The sequence below is a fragment of the Zasmidium cellare genome (assembly GCF_010093935.1).
Source record: "Zasmidium cellare ATCC 36951 unplaced genomic scaffold M409scaffold_20, whole genome shotgun sequence".
Lineage (NCBI taxonomy): Eukaryota > Fungi > Ascomycota > Dothideomycetes > Mycosphaerellales > Mycosphaerellaceae > Zasmidium > Zasmidium cellare.
In genome coordinates this window covers 443,099-463,979 of record NW_022986964.1, presented here as the reverse complement: position 1 = coordinate 463,979, position 20,881 = coordinate 443,099, and the positions used below count along the sequence as shown (strand labels likewise).

The 20,881-nt window shown below is 54.1% G+C and overlaps 7 protein-coding genes across 7 annotated transcripts; 3 read left to right on the top strand and 4 right to left on the bottom strand.

Moving 5' to 3' along the window:
- Nucleotides 1-281: 281 nt before the first annotated feature.
- Nucleotides 282-5,108, bottom strand: M409DRAFT_36798 (uncharacterized protein; the record flags this gene model as incomplete). Its single annotated transcript, XM_033810619.1, has 9 exons — nucleotides 282-668; nucleotides 720-1,220; nucleotides 1,274-1,821; nucleotides 1,875-2,106; nucleotides 2,156-2,211; nucleotides 2,266-3,095; nucleotides 3,149-4,045; nucleotides 4,097-4,574; nucleotides 4,631-5,108. 9 exons carry the CDS (start codon nucleotides 5,106-5,108, stop codon nucleotides 282-284), a joined length of 4,407 nt encoding a protein of 1,468 aa, XP_033666942.1.
- A 2,048-nt stretch (nucleotides 5,109-7,156) lies between these two features.
- Nucleotides 7,157-8,242, top strand: M409DRAFT_23780 (uncharacterized protein; the record flags this gene model as incomplete). The annotated part of the gene is made up of 1 exon (XM_033806941.1): nucleotides 7,157-8,242. One exon carries the CDS (start codon nucleotides 7,157-7,159, stop codon nucleotides 8,240-8,242), a length of 1,086 nt encoding a protein of 361 aa, XP_033666941.1.
- A 362-nt stretch (nucleotides 8,243-8,604) lies between these two features.
- M409DRAFT_23779 (uncharacterized protein) lies at nucleotides 8,605-9,132 on the top strand (the record flags this gene model as incomplete). The annotated part of the gene is made up of 1 exon (XM_033806940.1): nucleotides 8,605-9,132. The coding sequence occupies one exon, from the start codon at nucleotides 8,605-8,607 to the stop codon at nucleotides 9,130-9,132; it is 528 nt and encodes a 175-aa protein (XP_033666940.1).
- A 611-nt stretch (nucleotides 9,133-9,743) lies between these two features.
- M409DRAFT_55396 (uncharacterized protein) lies at nucleotides 9,744-13,298 on the bottom strand (the record flags this gene model as incomplete). The annotated part of the gene is made up of 3 exons (XM_033812994.1): nucleotides 9,744-12,893; nucleotides 12,924-13,064; nucleotides 13,116-13,298. The coding sequence occupies 3 exons, from the start codon at nucleotides 13,296-13,298 to the stop codon at nucleotides 9,744-9,746; spliced, it is 3,474 nt and encodes a 1,157-aa protein (XP_033666939.1).
- Nucleotides 13,299-13,521: 223 nt separating this feature from the next.
- M409DRAFT_66938 (uncharacterized protein) lies at nucleotides 13,522-14,400 on the top strand (the record flags this gene model as incomplete). The annotated part of the gene is made up of 2 exons (XM_033817175.1): nucleotides 13,522-13,913; nucleotides 13,968-14,400. 2 exons carry the CDS (start codon nucleotides 13,522-13,524, stop codon nucleotides 14,398-14,400), a joined length of 825 nt encoding a protein of 274 aa, XP_033666938.1.
- Nucleotides 14,401-14,690: 290 nt separating this feature from the next.
- On the bottom strand, nucleotides 14,691-15,527 carry M409DRAFT_55394 (uncharacterized protein; the record flags this gene model as incomplete). Its single annotated transcript, XM_033812993.1, has 1 exon — nucleotides 14,691-15,527. One exon carries the CDS (start codon nucleotides 15,525-15,527, stop codon nucleotides 14,691-14,693), a length of 837 nt encoding a protein of 278 aa, XP_033666937.1.
- A 1,046-nt stretch (nucleotides 15,528-16,573) lies between these two features.
- Nucleotides 16,574-18,688, bottom strand: M409DRAFT_66937 (GMC oxidoreductase; the record flags this gene model as incomplete). Its single annotated transcript, XM_033817174.1, has 6 exons — nucleotides 16,574-16,954; nucleotides 17,011-18,006; nucleotides 18,060-18,196; nucleotides 18,247-18,324; nucleotides 18,376-18,617; nucleotides 18,651-18,688. 6 exons carry the CDS (start codon nucleotides 18,686-18,688, stop codon nucleotides 16,574-16,576), a joined length of 1,872 nt encoding a protein of 623 aa, XP_033666936.1.
- Nucleotides 18,689-20,881: the final 2,193 nt, after the last annotated feature.

Below are 20,881 nucleotides of genomic sequence, written 5' to 3'. Positions count from 1 at the left end.
ATGGTACGGCTGCAGCCGGTTGACAAAGAGATCATGGACCTTCTAATCGCACGAAGCTCTGCGGCCGTGGAGGTGAGGCGGATAGGCTCTCATGATGTCAGGCATTGACACGAATCAGTAATCTGATGATGCTATTGCTAATCTGAGTTCAGTTGTTGACCAAAGCGATACAATACACCCTCACTATACATTACTTGTAGTACTTGTAGTGTCTATGTCTACAATGTCTCTATTCTTCGAACCATCGTCAGTATACAAACCATGCGCCTCTCATAGTACAATCATTGCTTCTTAGCCTTGCTCTTCTTCGGCACCCTGAAAGCCCAGTACAGGAACAATGTCATGGCGAGGTTGAAGACAATATATGCCCACATCAAGCCAAAGTTCCTCCATCGTCGGCCAAAATCCGCATTGATATTCGATAAGAACTCATTCGTGTTGGCCAACGCGCAGTACTGGCACTGATCGGTACCTGAAGCTCCAGGATTGATCAGACGGCCACCGTTCCCCTCGATGTAGGGTTGCATGTAGTCGCCACATGTCTGATTCGCAGGGGCGTCGAAGCGCAGGAACTCGTCGGCAGCGCAATTGACAGGTGCGTTGCCCAGCGTCGTTGCGAGGAAGCCGTCTACCAAATATGTGAATGGATTCACGCGGTACATGAAGATCTGGAACCGATGTCAGCAGGTGTCGGAGGGCGAATCAGGGATGCAACTTACCCAGAAACCCGGTAGCGCCTGTGGACCAACGAGAATTCCACAGAAGGCGTATAGCATAATGCTCATGAGCGTAGCCAGTCCCGAAGCTTCTTCGGCAGATCCCAACGCGGCGATGAGCATCTGTGCAAAGGTGCTTGAGAACAAGAAGGCCGTCCAAAGGATCAAGACGGTTAGGATACCGCGAGAATGCACAGCGCCGGTGAATTCAGCATTTCTGTAGAGACCCATTGGATAGTACCACACCAGAAAGCTGAAAGTAGCCATTCCCGTGTTCCAGGCGAGCTCAGCAGCGATATTGGAAACCACGAAGGCAGCCCAGTGGTACGTTCTAGATTGTCGTTCCCGAACTTCGTATAGTGTGCGCTGAACTACGAAGACCGGGATGATCTGGAAGATAAGTTGAATGAGGACGAACAGAAAGATGAAGACACCAAACATCTGGTTCTGCAAGCCCTGTTGAGTGTTTTCGGATTTGAAGAAGGAGAAGCCGATGAACATCGACTGCATTAGGATGTTAGCGAGCTTTTTGATGTTACGACGTGGGCTTTACTTACCGACACGATACAGAGCAGTGCCTTCGAGTAAATGTACGAGGGCGTTCGGTAGTACTGCTGGAATGTCCGCTTGGTGGCCTGCAGCATCTGCTCGCGGAAAGTAGCAGCAAACTCGGTGTAATTGGATCCATCATCGGCGGCAGGCTTGGTGTGTTGCAGGGCTCTTAATGTTGATAATTCCCCTTGTACTTGAGCATATTCGGGGCTCTGTTTCCACGTCGCAGGCCAGTCAATCTCGGTGTGAGCACCAGGAGCCGCGCCAATCGTTTCTAGCATGTACTCCGCAGGATTGATATGTGGTGGACAATCTGGTGCTCCATTGCGGACGAAGTAATCGACCAATGTTCGCGAGTTGCGACCGATCTCGCCGAAATAGACTGTTCGGCCACCTTTGGCCAGAAGAAGTAGACGATCAAATCGTTGGAACAAGATGGCTGAGGGTTGATGGATTGTGCAGAGGATTGCTTGCCCGTTCTTAGATAGCTTCTCCATGAGGTTGCAAATAGACCAGGAAGTTTGACTGTCGAGGCCGGATGTGGGTTCATCCACTGCACGAATGATTAGCATCATACGCAGAGTGACAACAATCAAAACGACTTACAGAACAGGAGTAGCGATGGACGAGCGACCAGCTCCACGCCAATCGTGAGTCTCTTCCGCTGCTCAACATTGAGCCCTTCGCCGGGAACGCCGACGACAGCATCTGCATATGTCTCCATGTTGAGGAGATCGATAACGGTGTTGACATAGTCCAACTTCTCCTTGCGAGTGTACTGCTCCGGTTGTCTAAGCAGGGCGCTGAATTGAAGTGCTTCTCTCACAGTGGAAGTGTGCTATGACTGTGTCAGACGAGTCGTCACTCGAAAAGAGAGATTTACTTACAAGGTGCAAATCCGATTGCTGAGCATATCCTGTTTTGCGTTGGAAGGAAGTATCGCCTGTACACGCAAAATTAGCTCAAGGGATATTCAAATCCTCTCAGATCTGCTTACGTTGACGTCCGTCGACCAGCATGTCCCCAGTGATCACACCAGTAGTCGTTCGTGAGGCAAGCACGTCTAGAAGGGTGGTCTTGCCGGCGCCGGAAACGCCCATAAGAGCTGTCAGAGTGCCAGGCTTGACCCACCCGTCCACATGATCGAGGATCGTTCGTGGTTGGCCTTTGACTTTGACCTCATAGGACACGTTCTGCCAGTGAAAGATCGATGTCTGTTTCTGGATGCCAGATACCTCAGACGTAACGTCGCTGTCCAGCTTCTCGCTGCGCGCAGCAGGTAGGGTGGCTTTCTCCTCGTCTGGCTGTACCTGTCGAGCGTGCGCCTGTGCGAGTCGGCCTCGTTTGAAGACAAGGACCTCGCCTTTGGAGCGTTTTGCTGCCACAAGCTCTGTCACAACAAGGTGTATGATTGCCAGGCCAAAAGCGAATCCAAGTAGAATGCCGAAATTGCGCCAGCGATGGCTGTTGACGTATCCATACGAAACCTGAGCAAAGCGTGTCCCACTCACGAAGGCAGCTCCAGGCTCCGACCCTTTCGTGCTACAGATTCGCTCTGTCCCGAGAATATTTTCGTAGCCAGGTCCTTCCGGAACGAAACTGGCACAAGCAAACTCACGTCCGTGGAATTCGTTGAGAATGACACTCTCGAAGCCGTAAAAGACGGGATTGATCCATCGCATCCAGGAGGCCCAGCCACGCATGTACTGGACCGGAATTGCAAACCCAGCGTACATGGTCAGACCGAGTAGAAGGACAGATGCTGGAGCCATTGCCTGGTCGATTGACTTCGTCAATGAGGCGACGACTCTGAAGAACATCGACATCCTAGAATGAACATTAGCTCGTGTATAAGAAAACGGTAAGACACGTCTGCTTACGCCATGAGCAACACAAACGAGACAAGCAGAAAGAAGAAGTACGGTCCTGGCGCTCGTCGAAGGTTCGTCATGAAGTAGAGTGTGGTATTAACGAGAATGGCGTTGACGATCTTGAAGGGCAAGTTGGTGATGATAGACGAGAGAGCCTCTGCGCTAGGGTGTATCAGCGCATATCTCTTATGCTTCTCCACAATCGGCCGCTTCGAATAGAGTGTGATGATCTCGAGAATGCTGCCAAATGCGTTCAAAAGAACCAGCATGAAGAGCACAGCGCCGCGGCTGAAGAAGCTCGAAGTCGTCTGGTTGAGGTTGTAGAAGATACTTGCGACGATCAGCGCCTCGATGAAATTGATCACCAGGATGAACGCAGTCACGACCGGGTTGGCTTTGAAGTCTTTCCACTGTCTCCACATGCAGAGCAAGATTTGTCGATAGTAGGAGAGGGTGTATGGAGACGCCGTCCTTTGATGCTTGGACTTTTCCTGCTTCCTCAGCAGGTGGAACCTCTCGTAATGCTCGCCGCCGAATGGGTACTCAAGGTTGAAAGCTGCTACCTCGTCCTGAAGCCGGCGACGCTCCTGACTCTGCAGCCACCTGTTTGCAAATTCATCAGGCGTGCGAGGCACCGAAGCCTCGAATCCAGGAGTTACGACTCTCTCGACTGGGTTCGTAAGGGAGGTCAGGAAATCCGGTGTCGTCTGGCCTTCTGGACAGGTGAAGCCCATATGCTCGAAGAACGCCTTTGCCTCTTCTGCAGGTCCAAAGTAGATTTGTCGGCCTTCGTAAAGCACAGTGACTTTATCAAAGACGTCGTAAGCAGCTTGGGGCGCCTGGTAGATGGCTACTGCGGACGTGCAGCCAAATACATCGCCTTGCATCCGCAAAGTCTTGCAAAATCTTAGGCAATCGTTAGGGAGTATACGACAAAACGATCTGAGCCACACTTACTCAACGGCATTGGCACTGTCCAATCCTCTTGTGCTGTTGTCCCACATTTGGAGAGGTGCGTTACTAAGAGTAGCCTCTGAAATGGTGACTCGCTTCCGTTCTCCTCCGGAGACTCCCCGTACGAAGTCGTTGCCAACTTTGGTGTCTTTAGTATGGCTGATGCCGAACATTGCCATGATGACGTCTCGCAAATGTGAGGCGTATCTTGTGCGATCCATACCAATTGAGTAGGGTGTTCTGGCCATCGCTGCGAAGAAGAGGGTGTCCGCGACGGTTAGCAGAGGGAAGTGGTGGTCCACTTCTGCAGTGTAGATTGCTTCTCCACGAAAGGCAGTGTGCATAGTCTTCGAATCGATACCTTGGTAGTTCACCTGAGATTCCTCGGTGACATTGAATCCGTAGGTCTCGCCTGCCAATGTCTTGAGAAGGGTCGAGCAGCCTGAGCCTGGAGGCCCAAGTACGCAAAGCATCTCGCCAGCTGTTGCAACATGTATGGTCAGGACTCGGTTTTATTGGAGTAGCAAACACACTTACATCGTAATACGCCCTCGATATTATGCAGGATATCAATTCTCCTCTGTCGGGCGCCAAAGAGCCGGGGTATGTTACTACCCAATTTTAGGATTGTGTTGACGACGGTTGCTTGATAATCGGTCTCGCTGCCGTAGCCAAACACATTGAGGTTCTGGAACGATAGACCAGCAGTCCTTCGGGGCGATGATTCTGAGGTGACGTTGTAGAAGGCCTTAGTCCACTTCCTGACATTGAAAGATGGCGAACTTGGATCCAATTCACTCCCGGGAGCTGCTTCGAACGGGTCTCCCGTTCCAAGTCGAGCAGATTCCGCCGTGAACTTCCGGACCAGGCCAGCTACATCTTCATCGTTCTCATCGTCTCCAACCTTGATCTTCTCTTCGGACTCGTGTTCGTCGTGAGCATCGTTCTGTTGGCCAGCGGGCCTGCCTGGCAGACTAGCGAGTCCCGTCGAGACCTGGGCTATGGAGACGACCATGTTGGGTGGAGTAGGCGGTGATGATTCTTGACCCGAGGCCTCGAAGGCAGAAATAGAGGCCATTTTGACTGTTGGTAACAGAAGTCAAAAAGTATAACGAAACAGCCTGAGGCTATAGGCCAAGAAAAATCGGGGCCCGCGGACGCGCGCGCGCGCCGATTTCAATCAGTAATGTCTCGGCGAACATCACGGCCAAGACTGTGACACAAGCCTTTGGAACTTTGGAATTGGGGCATGCTCGTACGTTAGTCTGCCACGTCCAATCGTTAGCACGCTACCGTAGCACGGCGTGCCTGACAGCTGCTGAGGCTACTTCGCCTACGCCCGGAGCCCGGGGGATCACATAGGTCTACTGTATAGGTCAGCCACAGAGAATTGTAGGCACGAGGTTGACAAAGAATCATGAATCATCCAAGGCTGTCTCAAACCCCAGCAGCAGCAGCAGCAGCAGCAGCAAGGCTGAACGGGTGATGGTCACTGACGCTTGAGCCATGCCCTACCATGTCATCATCCTCCTCAACAAACAGGCCTGTAATCGATCGAGACTCGGTAGGGCCAGTAAGAGTGGGCTCTCGCGAAGCAGTCCTGTTCGTTTTCGTACGTTCAGACCTGGGTTGATGCAATGTCGCAGCGCCGACAACGTAGTGAATACAGCATGCTTCTGACAGTCGAGAAGGAGAAGAAGAGCGCCGTGGTTCTACTGAGAGTAGTGGCAGCAGCAGCCATTGCTTTCAACTGTGCAGTCACGAACCTGCGGTGAGCCGTCTGCTTCTCCAACACTCGATGCTGTTGATGGATGCATATGGAGCAACTGCAATTGCGAGGAAAGTGGAGTCTTATATTGCCAAGAACCTTTTCGATTGGCTCGGACTCCGTGGACGCCGTGGACTTTTAGCCACGTGGAAGTCAGGGGTAAGTTCGCACTTCCTTTGCTGTTTCCTTGTGTACTTGGTGCTTTGTTGTCGTCTTTCTACTCTCCACTTTCTTCTCCTATCGTTGAGCGAGCTCCATGTTCGAAAATTACAGCATTGAGTTGCTATCACAATTGACCACATCCGGCGAAAAAATATAGCCGGCTTCAGATCCATGGCCTGGAGGCGAACTGGCAGCTCTGAAGCGCAAGAAGATCAAGCACTATGGCAGAAACTGTGACTGGCTCAGAATTTCCTGGATTTGAAGGCTGTCCACAGCTCATATTCAACGAGCTAGAAAAGCATGGAGTCGCTCGAAGCTTCCGTCAAGAAGCTATTGATCCGGCCTAAGCGATAAGTACAAGACTCGAACGTGGTCTCTGTAGGGATCTGTGATACCGGAGTGAGGCCTCCTGACCCGCTTGTCCGTTGGTCGAAGTCCACATAGTAGGAATCAAAGATCTGGAACATAAACGGTTATGTTTGCTCTCGCGACAGCTTTGCGGCCTCGATTTGCATGCCTATCCTCTACGTACGTGGAGATGTATTAGTGGTAGTACTGACAGTGAGCCAGGTGAGTTCCAATTGCCAGCAGCGTAAGGCCATCCTCTCCAGTGGACATACGGGGCCTCTCCTACATCCTTTTTTCACGGCGATGAATTTGCGCTCGAGACTTGAAGAAACTGCTGCAGCCGGTCTGTGTGATCTTTGCTTTCTGGCCCTTTGTTGCTCCGTTGGGTGAGGAGATTCTCCATGCTTCTGGGCGCCGCGCGACAAAGAACTTTACTCAGTACTCCGTTCGAAATCGAACGTTCATCCCCGTTCCCTGCCAGCTGTCCATGCAATCGGAAGTGCAGCCAAGAGCCTGGTCGCCTTTGGGGATCGGGGATGGTGCCTCCATTTTGAGCGGGCCGATGGGGGTGTGCTAATTCGCTTCGCGGCGTTCACGAATTTCATTCACTCGTCGCACGTGACCTCGCTTGGGCGCTTGCCGATTTAAGCTTCGCGCGCGGACCCCTGGACTTTCTGCCGTTTGACAGCTCTTCCTTTCTTCAAGCAAACAACATTACCACTCGCGCTTCTACATCACCGCACCGCTCTTTTTCACACCACAACGCCACGCCCAACAACACCACAATGCCGTCCACCATCCGCACCACCCACTGCCAGCTGGAGGGCATGATCACCAAGCCGCCGAAGAAGCGCACCCTCCATGCGCAGGCGCGCAAGAACCGCAAGAATCGCGGCTTGCTCAAGGACGTCGTGGTGAAGGTGCACAAGGTGCCCAAGAGCGTGAAGAACATGCAATTCCAGCATGACAGAGCGCAGAAGCCTGTCCTCAACTCCAAGCCGCCACCCTCATCTACTGCTGCACAGCCAGCATCATCTACGGCCTCTCGCAAGCGCAAGTCGGCATCCGAGTCTGGTAGCAATCAAGAAGCACCGGCCAACAAGAAGCTCAAGGCTGAGCACACCACAACCGCCGCCGCCCCCTCTTCTTCCGACACCGCCGCCGCTTCTCCCAACGCCACCTCCACAATCTCTCGCAAGCGCAAAGCCGACGATGTCGACGAGGAACCAGCCTCGAAGAAGCTCAAGACCGCGACCACCGACGCCGGCGACAAGAAGCCACAAGTCCCTACCAAGTCGCCATACATCCTCAAAGACAACGGCACGCACCGCACTTGCTTCCTCGATCTTGCTGCCGAACTACGCAACAAGATCTACACCCAGGCTATGGACGAACGTCTCAACATCAACCCACGTCAGGCATGGGGCAACGAGCACCCGCTTCAGCGAACTTGCAAACTCATCCGCTCCGAGAGCAACCTCCTATTCCACTATGTCACCTCCTTCCAGACGAACAAGCTCAAGCATGCCTTCATGTTCCTTCACAGTCGCACTCGAGAGCAGAAGCGCAGCCTAGCTAGCCTTCGTGTCTCCGTCCCGACCGCCACTCGCGCCGACGAGCACACCCTTCGGAGTGCGCGCCGCGCTTTGTATGGCTTCAAGCGTACATTCAATCGCAAGGGAGTGCAAGATACTGTTGTGCAGATGCAGCTGCCGGTCTATGACCCCAACCACGACAAGACCGAGTCGCAATGGGTGTCTGTCAAGGAGCTGCCACTCTACGAGATGATGGCTGGTCGTCGTCGCAACGGTCGAGGCGGATGGGAGAGAATCCAAGTCACGGTGAAGAGACCCGACGACAACCAGTCTTGATCTCCAACATCGACCATTACCACAAAGCCACCAAACAACCTCATCAAATGCAAACAACCACATCATTTGCTTAACACCGAGCTTGCACACGAACAATGGAAGAGAACACCACATGCAGAACTTAAAGCCGCGCCAAAAGCGCCGAGACCGTGGCTCATGCAAGACTGCGTCATTTGCGTTCGCCCGAAGAGTGACCGGGGCGACCATGTGACAGACATCACCTGTTTTACGGCTCGCATTCCAGACAAGAGTCACACGACAAGGGAACCCAGCAACAATAATAAGACCACCGCCGACACCACCGACACCATGCCTCGACCACCACCAGCACATCCCACTTTGGCGCTTCCACCCACACCACAATGGCAAACACCACCACCAGATCCCCCGTGAGCTTCGGCTCACTCCCGGCCGAACTCAGGAACGAGATATACCACTACACCCTCGTCGAAGAGACACCCATCCAACTCCCATACGCCTACGAAAACACCCCATTCCATGAACCACCCCTCCTCGCCACAAGCGCCTGGATCCGCGCCGAAGCAGCACCAATCTACTACGGCAGCAACACCTTCTCCGCACCTTCCCCACCCGCCGCGCACTTCTTCCTCTGCAAAAATACCGCAGAAACTATTTCCCTGATCAAAACCTTCCGCCCGATCGACCTCGTGCTGCCATGGTCTGCGCATAAAAGATGGACGGATGCGTTGGTTTGGAATTTGAATAGGTTGGTTAAGAAGAATCTCTGTCCCGAAGCTGTGGAGGTACCTCTCAGAGGCGAAGAGGGCGACTTGGAGTGGTGCAGGTTGGCAGACATTGAGGGCTTGGAGGTTGTGTGGCAGGGCGAGGGGTTTTGGAGTGTACAATGGAAGGATGAAGAAGAAGATTGAAGGAGAAGACATTGGCTGAAAGAAGGAGATGATGATGGATACACACACGACACTTTGGACCGATTGGTGATGGCACGATGATGATGCGAGGAGGAATACATACCTCATCTACGACTTTGGGAGTACAAGGGCCGGCTTTACGCTGGAGCTCATTTACTTTTCATGGTTGATGGGCTGATTGGGGATGTTTAGCTGGAGCTCTCATATAGAGGGCCGGCGAGACATTCCCGACAGGAGGTTGTACTGCATGCACATCATGGATGAAATGAATAGTTGGTCAGGAAAGGAGTGTTGGAGAGAAAGTGTCATGTCGAACGTGCAGGAATTGTACCTCTAGAATACCTTCAACGCAACTCTTCACCCATTGATCATGTTCTCGTTTCCTCGGTGTACTTCTTTGTCTTGCAGATTGGGTCGTTGTCTAGCGTCGGAGGCCTCTCGTTCAGCCATCATGGCTTCTAACTTTCATTCTAACCGAAACCGCATCCCCGTTGCCATTCAACGCTGTAATCGACTCACGCTGCAGCCGCTAGCCTCGTCACTCTGAAGATTGAGGAGAGAAAATATCCATATACATCCACTGTGAGTGCAAGGGTATCCGCAATGCCTCCTCACGTCCCAGTCCCAATCCACCTCCCTTGCACCTCCTCCAAAACCACCCTACTCCCCGCCACCGGCAGCGCCCAATCAACCCTCTTCAAAGCCTCCTCCCCCGTCACCATCCACAGCGCTTCCGCCAGCGCGATCCTCACCCTGGGATAAGGATTCGTCTTCAACATACTCACAACCTTCTTCAGAACCTCCTCCCGGATACTCTCAATCTCCGCAAGTCCAATATAGACATGCACAGCCGCGAGGATCTTGCCGATGTCGTTGGACTTGTGGTGGGATTTCTGGACCACGGAGAGGAGGTTGCGCCATTTAAATGTTGGTGAGGTGGCGAGGCGTTGGGGGATCTGCATGTCGAGGAGGAAGGCGAGGAGTTCGAGGCTTGGTTGGGTGTTTGGTGTTTCGAGCAGGAGGGTTTTCATGACGATTGTGTAGAGGGTTAGGAGGTGTTCCAATAGAGGAAGGTCCATTGTGTGAAGGCAGTTTAGGAGGGCTTCGCGGGAGGCGATGAGGAGGGACTCGGCGCCCACCCCTGCGCAGAGGATGCAGCCTTCTAGCAAGGCTCGATGGGTCCACTCGGGTGTTGAAGGTGAAGATAATGGTGACAGGGCGGCCTCGAAGTGTTCCAGTGAAGAGACGCTCGCCACGTCGACCATGGGAAGGTCGCTCTTGAGATCGAGGAAGCGCTGCCGGCATTGAGCGGCCTGCAGACGTACTCGGTCGAGCTTCTCTAGCGACAAGCGGTAGACGTCACCCTGGATGACCTGGAGAGCAGCCTCCTGACGCTTGAATGTAGGCGATGCTAGGAGGGCAGAGGCGCATGAGAGTGATTGGAGTCTGACCAGGGAGCCGATGTCTCCTCGCTCGTCGACAGTGTAGTCATTCAGGCCAGTGTGGATGGCGGCACAGATGGAAGCAACGATCGTTTCGTCAGCCGTTTGTGCATCGCCAACGCTGCTGACGGTCAATTGGAGAGCTCGTGCTCCTATGATCCGCCAGTCCACATTCATGACTGTCATCAGTCCACATAGAGTCTCGATTGACCCTGCTGCCTTAGCGCCAACGAGTCCAGCAGTATCGTAGACGGATGCAAGAGCCCCTAAGGCGACCGCCCTGCCGACGCTGTGCAAAGTGCTCTTTGCACCTTCCACAGAGACTTTTTCAGCCAAAGCTGAAGCTCCAAGACAGCCAAGTGGCTGGCTTGCAGCCCTTCTCAGTCGCAATATGGACTTGACAAGGTCAGGAACGACTTGCAGGATCCACTCTTCTCGCCGATAAAGTAGCTTGTCGGCGATGGCATCGAGCGTCTGCCACGGTACGGCCTGCGTTTGCAAGGCAGGCAAGTCGCGATCGAAAGCTTCAAAACATGAATCGCAAAGTGCAGTGGTCAGCTGAGCCAGAGACGCTGGGAACTCAGAACGAAGCATTCTCGGGGAGAAATCACTTAAAGCAGACTCGAGCCGGGTCAGTGTGGTGAGTAGCTGAGATAGATCCACCTGTTGTGAGCCGGTCAAGACTGCACTCGTTGTACTTGAGGTTTTCGCAATGAGTGCAAGTGCCAGTGCAAGTCCATGTAAGCTCTCGACCTCTTTCGCCGGGCATGCTTCGATTTGCTGCAGCACGCTCTCCAGCACTTGTGAACTCATGTCCGTCGGTGCGACTTCGTCTAGCCTTGCAATTGATGTCGCAGCGCTTTGCCGCGAGGGCACATCAGCAGAGCCTAGACCTCGCCACCCAAATAGACCCTCAAGCAGGGCTTCCCAATAGAAGGAGTGCAAGACAGCCGCCTTTTTCGCAACGTCTAACATCGCTCGATTGCGTAGACTAACGGCTTGATAGTCGACAATCTGCACTAGAGAGATGCCTTCATGGACCTGGTTTGGATGTCGACCGACCAGCTCTTGCAAAGCTGCAGAAGATCCACGACGTATGTTGCCAGCTGGATCCAGACACGACGAGAGGATCAGTTGGACAGCAAGGACATGTATGATACTTTCCGCCGCGCCGGCTCGGTTACTGGAATGCAGACTGCTGGCCTTCACCTGCGACAGCTCAGAGGTGGTGTATCGGCGTGATAATGACCAGATCCCGAAGTTTGCGGCATCTCGGACGTTGGTGCCGAGAGTAGTGCCAGTCGCAGTCCGTTGCTGGAATTGAAGTGCGGAGATCAGAGCGTCAAGTATATCTGGCAGTTGGTTTGGCGACGCAGAGCGTTTGAACAGAGCATGAGCCAATGCCAGCGTCAAGCCATGCCATTTTAGAGGATTGGCAGTCGTGAAGTCGATAGCTTGAGCAGATCTTGGCATGTCCTCTTTGAAGGAGTCAATGATAGCCTGCACAACTTCATGCCCCATCTCCGCGTCAAGTTCCAAGATGATCAGACTGAGGGCCTTTGCCGCAGCATATCGTACTGGGGTATCTTTGTCGCCAACAGACCGCAGCAGATAATCAATAACATTTTCCAGCACATCTGTCGTTTCGAGGAAGCTTCGTAAAGGACCTTGCGAAGACACCGACCGCAGAGCCAGGATGGGTACATTTCGGAAGATCTTGACGATGATCTTCTTTGCCACAGCGTTCGACGAGAGGCTGGAGGTGTCGTCTGCTTCGAATGCCCTTTCACAAGTGCGATAGATATCGGGGACAAGGTGACTCAGCTCGGCAGATGATGCCACGCCGGCGACCAGTCGAAGACCTCCAAGCATTTGGTACATGTCTGGCATTTCAGACGCACTCTGGGAAAGTGTTGAGAGTTGCTCCCGGACAAGCGCAGCTGCGAGATTATGCTTTTGAACATCAGGCCGAATGGACAGTCTGACAAGCATGGCCGCTGCTGCATCTTGCGCCTTCGTTGGAGTTGCCAGATACGCGAGGCCAATGTTCAAGATACGAGTCGCCAAGCGCGGCAGGAGGAGAGAGAAAGCTATTCGATCCTTGTCGCTGTTCACAGATGCAGGCTTGTCCGAAATGGATTCCAAGTCAAACGGCGTCAGCAGCAGATGAGAGAGCCAAAGCAGTAAAACATATGGCACCTTCCACGCCGTCTTCGGAGAATCATCGCTGGACACTGTACGCTCCAGAGCCTCCAGGAAAGGCTCCAGATACTTCGGCTCGTTGTTCAAAAAGCCAACAATCACTTTCTGGCCCCGGACCTTGCACAGCGTATATATCAGGGTGCATACCGCCGTTTCCAGATCGATGTGCTCAGTCTTCTCTCGCGCATTTGGCCGGGACAGAAACTCCAGATAGGCATCCACAATCGGAGGGAGAACGAATCTCAACTTGGCATCGAGAAGCTGAGGCTCGCCTTGGAAGGGCTCAATCTACAATCGTCCATGAGCATGGGCAATATCTCAGGCCAGGATTCAGCGTACGAGGTTGACGACGCGGTCCAGATCGCGTTTCTTGACGCGCGTGTGTGCTCGTCGTTGGCCAGGCTTGAAGAGTAGGCGGGGAAGATCATGTTCGAGGTCGGTCAAGAGTCCAACAGAGGCTTTGATGAGCTTCAAGTCGTCTTCTTCATCGGCGTTCTCCATGTGCGATGAAATTGTATTCATCAAGAGAAGAGACGAAGTCCAGCAGGCTCCTGGTAATCACGAGATCCAGCCCCATTTTCTCGGCTGCTCCCGGCACCGGCGCACACCTTCTTTCACGCCATCGACGAGAGCTTTTGCCACCCACTCGCCATCATCATCAACATCAACTTCATCAAACAAACAAAACACCAAACAAAAACAACAAAATCCCACAGTCGCCAAAATGACAACAACCCCAACCACCATGGAAAAACAACCCCTCCTCCCCTCCTCCCAACCAGAAGAAGAAGAAGAAGCCACCCTCGCCGACCTCCAAACCCGCCTACACGCCGCCCAACGAGCCTACATCCGCGCCTGGTCGCGCAGCACCTCCGGCAAATGGCACCGCGGCATCATGGCGGGCGTGACGGCCTTCCTGATCGTCTTCATGGTCTTCTGTCTCGCCGTCATCACCAACGACTGGGTGAACGACGACGACAACGACGGCGAGGGTTGGTTAGACGGTGGGAAGGTGCCCCTGGAAGCGCATATCATGTCGAAATGTCCCGACGCGAAGGACTGTTTGCATGATTTGATTTTGCCGACGATGCAGAGGGTTGAGGGGAAGGTGGATTTTAGACTTTCTTATATTGGATCGCAAGTCTCCCTCTACCAACCGCCACCTCCTTCATATACTGATTTGTGTTCTAGCACAACCGACCACGACGACGGCCTCGCCTGCAAACACGGCCCGACCGAATGTCTCGGCAACATCATCGAGCTCTGCGCCGCGCACATCTACCCGGACCCCAAAATCTACCTGGGCTTCACGATGTGTCTGACCCGGGAGTACTCGCGGATCCCCGAGCGGGAGCTCGTCGAGGACTGCGCGCTCGAACACGGTATCGACATGTACGAGATCAACAAGTGCGCGGCCAGTGACGAGGGCTCTCTGGCGCATGATATGCTCAAGGCGAGTTTTCAACGCAGCGCGGAGGCGAATGTCACGAAGAGCTGTACGGTGAGGCTGAATAATGAGGTTCGATGTATCCGTGATGGTGGCGAGTGGACGGATTGTGAGGGAGGTCATAAAGTCAAGGACTTGGTGGCGGATATTTTGGAACTCGCAGATGCTTCCCTTTGAAATTTTTCTAGAGAAGTGCATACTTGTGGGCTATTAATCCCCCGGCTAGCCTCCTCATCATGGAATCTGTTTATCGTGTGCTTCATGCCTCATATCTCTCTCATCGTCCTTTCATTCATCGCAAAAAGGAAAAAAGGTGTCGTCGTCGTAGTCCATGCTCCATGATTCGCCCATGCTGGATATGCTGATGCCGCCGCCCAAACGCTTCAAAAGTGAAATCGCCCACGCCGAAGAAAATGCAAAAGTCCCAGTCTACCAATCTGAATTCTTTCGCTTTTCGGATCCAATCTTCACCACGGACCCCAAGTTCCTCTCGTGCCGCTGCTAGAAGCCAGAATCTCCCAACGCCCCATTTTATCCGCGGTGCAGAACGGATGGCGAAGCGACACCCCCAGGACGTACTCGATCCACTCGCGGGTCAGGACAGACTTTCCCTCGCCGAGTTCCGGGAAGTGGTGCAGCATGTTCTTTTCCGTGCTGACCAGGCGCGACGTCGTGTTCTGTGCATACTTGGCGTTCGAGGCTCGTTCTTCGACCATGTCCCAGAGTTTGACCAGATAGCGGCTGTGTTTCTGGTCGTTCCAGTAGCTGGGGGCGGGCGGCGCGTTCTTGTGGGCGTAGGAGGTGCCTTCGCCGAGTTCGAGCTGGTTGGAGATGAGATCCTTGGCGCGCGAGAACAGGGATGGCCGGCTCTCCATGATGGACTCGGGGTAGAGTTCTGGACGGCCGGCTACTGCTGCGGTTGAGGTCAAAGCCCGGTTGTGGAGTCGCGGTCGAGATCGAGATCGTGTTGGTTGGTTATCGTCGGCGTGTTCGTCTTTTTTCGCGGTGGCGGTGGTGTTTGCTCGGGCAATTGGGGGCTTCGCGGGCGTTGCGAGCGCTGCGTGAGCAGACGGCAACCTGTGGGTGTGTTGGTCAGATGCTGGTGGTGGATGTGAAGAGATGGCGTGGTAGTTGGCAGGGGACGAGGAGGAGGAGGAGCCTTGTGGATCGGCGTGGGTCGGCAGGAGTGGTGAGGATGGTTGAGCAGTCACGTTGCTGCTCTGGCGCCTCCACCCGGCACCGAAGAGAAGGTAGCTGCTCATGTTTCTGCGGTATGCTGGCCGCTGTCGCTCCCCGGCGGACATGCTTGGCGAGGGTCTATCTTTAGAGCTGCGGAGGTGGAGAAGGTGGGTGTGTTGATGGAGGGGTGTTAGGTGTGTAGATGTGTAGATGTGCTGGTGTGGCCATTGGAGACAGGTCCGCTCGCGGTAGATATGATGTGGTCTGTGGCGGCCTTGAATGGCGACAAACAGACTATGCCGGCGGCACAAGCGTGAAGGAGATGTTTGCGACTTACCGAGACTGCTCATTCACCCATGACCCGTGCAATTGCTAAGCCGAGAGATGGTGTCGAAGTCGAGTTCGTGATTGAAGGTGGTGGTAGGTGTTTGGCGACGGGTGAAGCAGGCGACAAAGAAAAAGATGTCGTCGGAAGGGCTTGGCATGAGCGAGCAAGCAAGGTGAGGTAGTTGGTCGGCGAGTGGTGGGTCGGGCTGGCTCGTGTGTTGGAGTGAATGCAGCAGCAGCAGCATCAACATTCAGAGTGGGGTTCAACCTCGCCGTCTTCCATTCGCCCCAGGCCAAATGGCGCCGCTAGCTGTCGCAGCTGCTTGCCGACAACGCACGAGCTCTCTATCATCTGCACCGCACGGGGAGACTGATCTGTATGGATGTATCTGAGGATCATCTGGGACGGTGCACGAGGCCGCTGGTGGGAATAATGTGGTACACGCTCGGGCGTTGGGAGGGGTTTCACACACTCCCTCTCTCTTCTTCACGCAACTCGGCCCATCGCATTGCCGACCCGACGTACAAGGAAGATTCATGCGGCATGCAGTAGCTGTCCATGCGGGCGGCACTTGGCTGCGACCACTCCCTTATTTCGCGCGGCACATGCCATAGTCTAGACTGCGAGCAAAACCCCCAATCGCCCACAGATTATGCAACATTAAAATCACAGCTTGCTAGAGGACATGTAATAACACCGTCGAGCCCCGCGATAAGCGATGGCAGCATGTGATGAACGCATTCGCATGGGGAAAAAGGGTCCTCAATCGGCCCTGCGATGATCGCACAGCTGCAGGGACGCCAATCATTCATATCGCTCAGCCATCCACCTCCACCCCGTCCCTCACAAGTCGCCATGGTCCCGCCGGATGATTTGCGCCCCATGCTCTGCAACCGCAAACACCGACCCAACGAGGTTGATGTCAGGCAGACGCCCGAACGTCGACACATCGCAGACGCGAAGGCCTTTCGTGCCATAGACGCGGAGGTGTGGATCGACGACACCTCCGTTCTCCCTGGGCAGCATGCGACAAGTGCTGGATGCATGCCAATTGGGTACCATGGTCGTCCTTGCATAATCGAGGAGGTCCTCGTCGCTGGTGATGTTGGCGCCAGGCGACACTTCCCCAGCCGACCACTGCTTCAGATCCGGGTGCTCCATGATCTGGCGCAAGTACTTGACGCCCTGGATAGCCATTGCTTGATCAGCTTCTTCGGCCAGGTACTAATCCAAGCTTGTTAGCTGTGCAGCCACGCCCAAAGGATTTCGTGTCAGCTTACATTCGGATCAATGATCGGATCGCTCAATGGGGTGTTACTGCCAATGGTGACCGAGCCTTTCGACAGAGCGGCCATATTTGACACCGTCACTGAGATGTACGAAGTGTTGGGTAGAGGCGACCCATACTTGGTGAACGACTGTGGGTAGTAGACGGACTCGTACAAGATCTCGTTGTGTGCTTGGTTCGAGAAGTTGGCTGCGACAACGGCACCTGCGCCGATGCGCTCAAGCTCTTCATTCGAGATCTCCTGGAAAGCATTTGTGCAACCACTTGGGGCGCTCCACTTCGAGTTCCACTGCGCAGGACCGCCCTGGAAGAAGGCCCTCTGCTCTTCGTTAAGAATGTTGAGGTCGTTGACCATGTCTGTCGTGGATGCAACGTCGGCAAACTCGGGCTTGACGGCATGGATGACAGAGAATGCGGTGTGGTCTTGCATGTTATGTCCCACGTTCTCATTGTCGACGAGAACTTCGATGTTATATTCTTCCAACTCTGCTCGGGGACCGATACCCGACTGCTTGAGAATGAACGGGCTGTGGAAAGCTCCAGCAGCCAAGATGACTTCATTCTTGCAGGAGATGTTGTGAAACACTCCAGAGAGATCGTCCAGGAACGTGACACCGACTGCTTCGACTTCAGGCGTGTCGTACGAGTCTTCGTCGAAGATGATTCGCGTGACGATGGCCCTCTGAAGGACGTTCAGATTCTTCCTGCCTCGCGAGGCCATGTAGTAGGCGTCGAAGGACGAGCTTCGCATGAAGTTTGCGTCCAGTGTCATGGTGCCTTGCTTGACTCCCAAAGGATTGCCGTTATTCTGCTCCTGAGTCGGTTGGATCCCGATGGCACTCGTAGCATTCATGAAGCTAGGGTTAGATGCCACTACGTGGCCTTGGAACCCAATCTGAAGAGGGCCTTCCGTCCCATAAGCGTCGGGATCCCAGGTCATATAGGTGTTGTCGTTCGTGTGCTCGGGATTGCCGACGAAGACGGTGCCCTAGATGATTTTGTGAGTAGACCAGCATCAAGAGGTGTGAAGTGCTGCCTCACCTTCTTTGCGGACGCTTGGATATCCTCCCATCCCCATCCAGGGTTGCCATCCTCTTCCCATTGGTCATACACGGCTTTGCTGCCCAGGCCGTAGAACAAGCCGTTGGTAGCGCTGCTGCCCCCGAGACATCTGCCACCTAAAGACGGGTCAGCGCGGCCTTGCAATTGCCAAAGCCCAATTTCATACGATGGTACGCAAACGTTCGATTGTTCATGTGCGTCTGTGGCACCGACATGAAGTTGTAATCAATCGTGCTCCAACCACCTGTGGCCATAGTCAGTTCTGAATGGATCAAACATGTTGCAATCCTCCCACCGTTAAGAGCATATTGGTTGCCACCAGGGGTTGCGTAAGTGCGGACATCCGTGGGCGGTCCTCCCGCCTCGAACACAACGACAGTATGGTTTCCACTCTCAGTCAAACGATTTCCAAGGACAAGACCTGCAGTGCCACCTCCAACGACGCAAAAGTCGTAGCTAGGCTGAAACGATCGCTCTTGTGGGGATCCTGGGTAGGCATAGCTCGAGAAGTCGGGTGGTCCATCGTCGTCGTCGTCGCTATTGGTGGCTTGAGCAATGCATAGGTCATACCAGAGTAAAGGTACGAGAGCGAATAGAGTCAACATCATGGTGTCTGTTCAGAGCGAAGAGCTTTCCTGCAATGAACGGGAGTAACGAGTGCCTGGTCAGCAGGACAATGGCTGGGCGAAGACGGCACGTCGTGAGTCGAGACGAAACTGCCCTTTATCATTACACTGCCTCCTGAGGGGAACTCTGGAGGAGCGCCTACCTTGCACAAACACATGGCTGAAAAGGCGGATGCGAACGGATTTCTGGGGAATGCCGCATGTCATCCTGGAGCAGTTGCTTGGACGGAAGACGAATCGAGGGCTGATGAGGAGCATTGGTCTGTCCGAAGGATGAAAATAAGAAGCTTGAGTCGACCAGCTGAGGATCCCAAGCATGTGGTGTAGAATGGCTGCGGCAGAAGACGCGATCGCCCCGAAGAAACCCTCATTCGTCTTACAGGGAACATACGCGTTGGTCCGGGGAATGAGTAAGTTCCTTTGGTCGTTAATTTGGCTGATGTAACACCCAGCGCAAGGCTGCCGCTGTGTGTCCAAAGCTGCCGGCTTCGCATACATCGCCATATCCGTTTAAAGATGCGACTTGCGGCGGATTTAAGGGGTTCGTTCACTTGGGGCTGGATGTCTACCGTGCTCGTGATGATGTGAACAAGGCGATACAGTGATCGCTTTCAAAGCGAGGCAAGAGAACGCCCTGTAAGACGGAGGTTCGTTAGCGGTGGGCGGGCTAGCCTGTACGAGAGCTGCTTGGCTCCGTTGCAAACCTTAAGCTTCTTGGGCCTTGGAAGTTGGAGAAGTGGTCTTGGTCGCGGACTGTTGCTCCAATAAGATGTGCAGCATACAGGCATCATGTTTCACGCCCAGAGCGTTGGGTGACTTCGAGATCGTATTCGCTCCGTGAGTTTCCTGCAATTACAGCCTCATCCGAGTGCTACTTGGCGCAGTCGTCATGTGTTGGCCGGAGACTGCTACCGCCTTGAGATACATGCGTATGGACGCACCACTGAGGAACCGACATTCTTCGCATTCTTCGCAAGCTCGCAGGCAATCGCGCGAAAGAGGATAAGTAGAAAGGCCTTGGCTGCTGATCCGAGACTTGTCGTCTGCGGCACGTGGTCTCGTACAAGGGCATGGCTTGTCCCTTGTAGGTCATCCCAGGTTGGCATTACCAACGGCGCAAGTGGGCGGCAGTGCAGCGAAGTGCCCGTATGGAGTGGTACATGTTGACTTGAGTCGCACGACAGCCAATCCATCTGTGGAAAAGTCCAGACCCAGCAACTCGGGCATTAAGTGGGCGAGTAGCACCAACTCAGGCCGGTGACAGGGTCCTGCTCGCGATACCGTCGGTTATACCAGACCAGGAATGGCCGTTCAGAGACATCGTTGTTGGTATTGCGCAGCGAAATGGCGATGAGGCTGGTGTGCCGAGTGGACATCACCGATCCGAAACTGAAGTGCTACAAAACGGCACTCCCATCGCCAGCCCTATACCCTAGCCGCCGGCAATGCGTGGCTGGCGGTCACATAATCGTGAATGCATGTCGATCTCTCACCAGTATCACCGCTCGTGCTCTTCCTCGCACGGTACGTACGTGGATCCAACGGATTGACCCTAAGCTGATGTGTTCCTCCATGTTGTTGGCTCTGCTCCGTCTTCTTTCCTGAACAACGCTGTCGCTCGAGAACATGTATCTTGGGCAGGATGTCTCGCGGCCGGTTCGAAAGGATCATTGATGCATTCAGGCGCGGTCGCCGTGTGTTGCTGGCTTTCACCGCATGCGCCATGAGTGAGCACCAAGGAGGAGTTGCCCGCTGGCGCCTTCAGCCCATCGCACCGCGTCTTCTACGATACACAGCAGCTCTTCCTCTTCGTCGAATGGTTCGAAACATGCCGCGGGCGACGCGTGAAGCAGAAGGGCGGTAGAAGAAGTCTAGAAGGCGAGTCTATGGAGTTCAAGCACGACGCGTTCCAATGCACTAAAATGGAATGACCCACATGAGGCTGAACGATGCTGGGACGACACCTCTTTGCTGCACGCCACCACATTGACTTTTTTCGCCGGAATTCTGGAATTGGCCCACTGCTGGATGCTCATATCCACTACAGTATCTGCCCTCCCATATGACCCTCTCGGGCTTGCCGTGCCATACCGTAAACCATGCCAGCTTGGGGAGGTGAATCCATCATACTTCGACACCCTCCGCGGGGCTCTACGATACCACGGGGGAGTGATT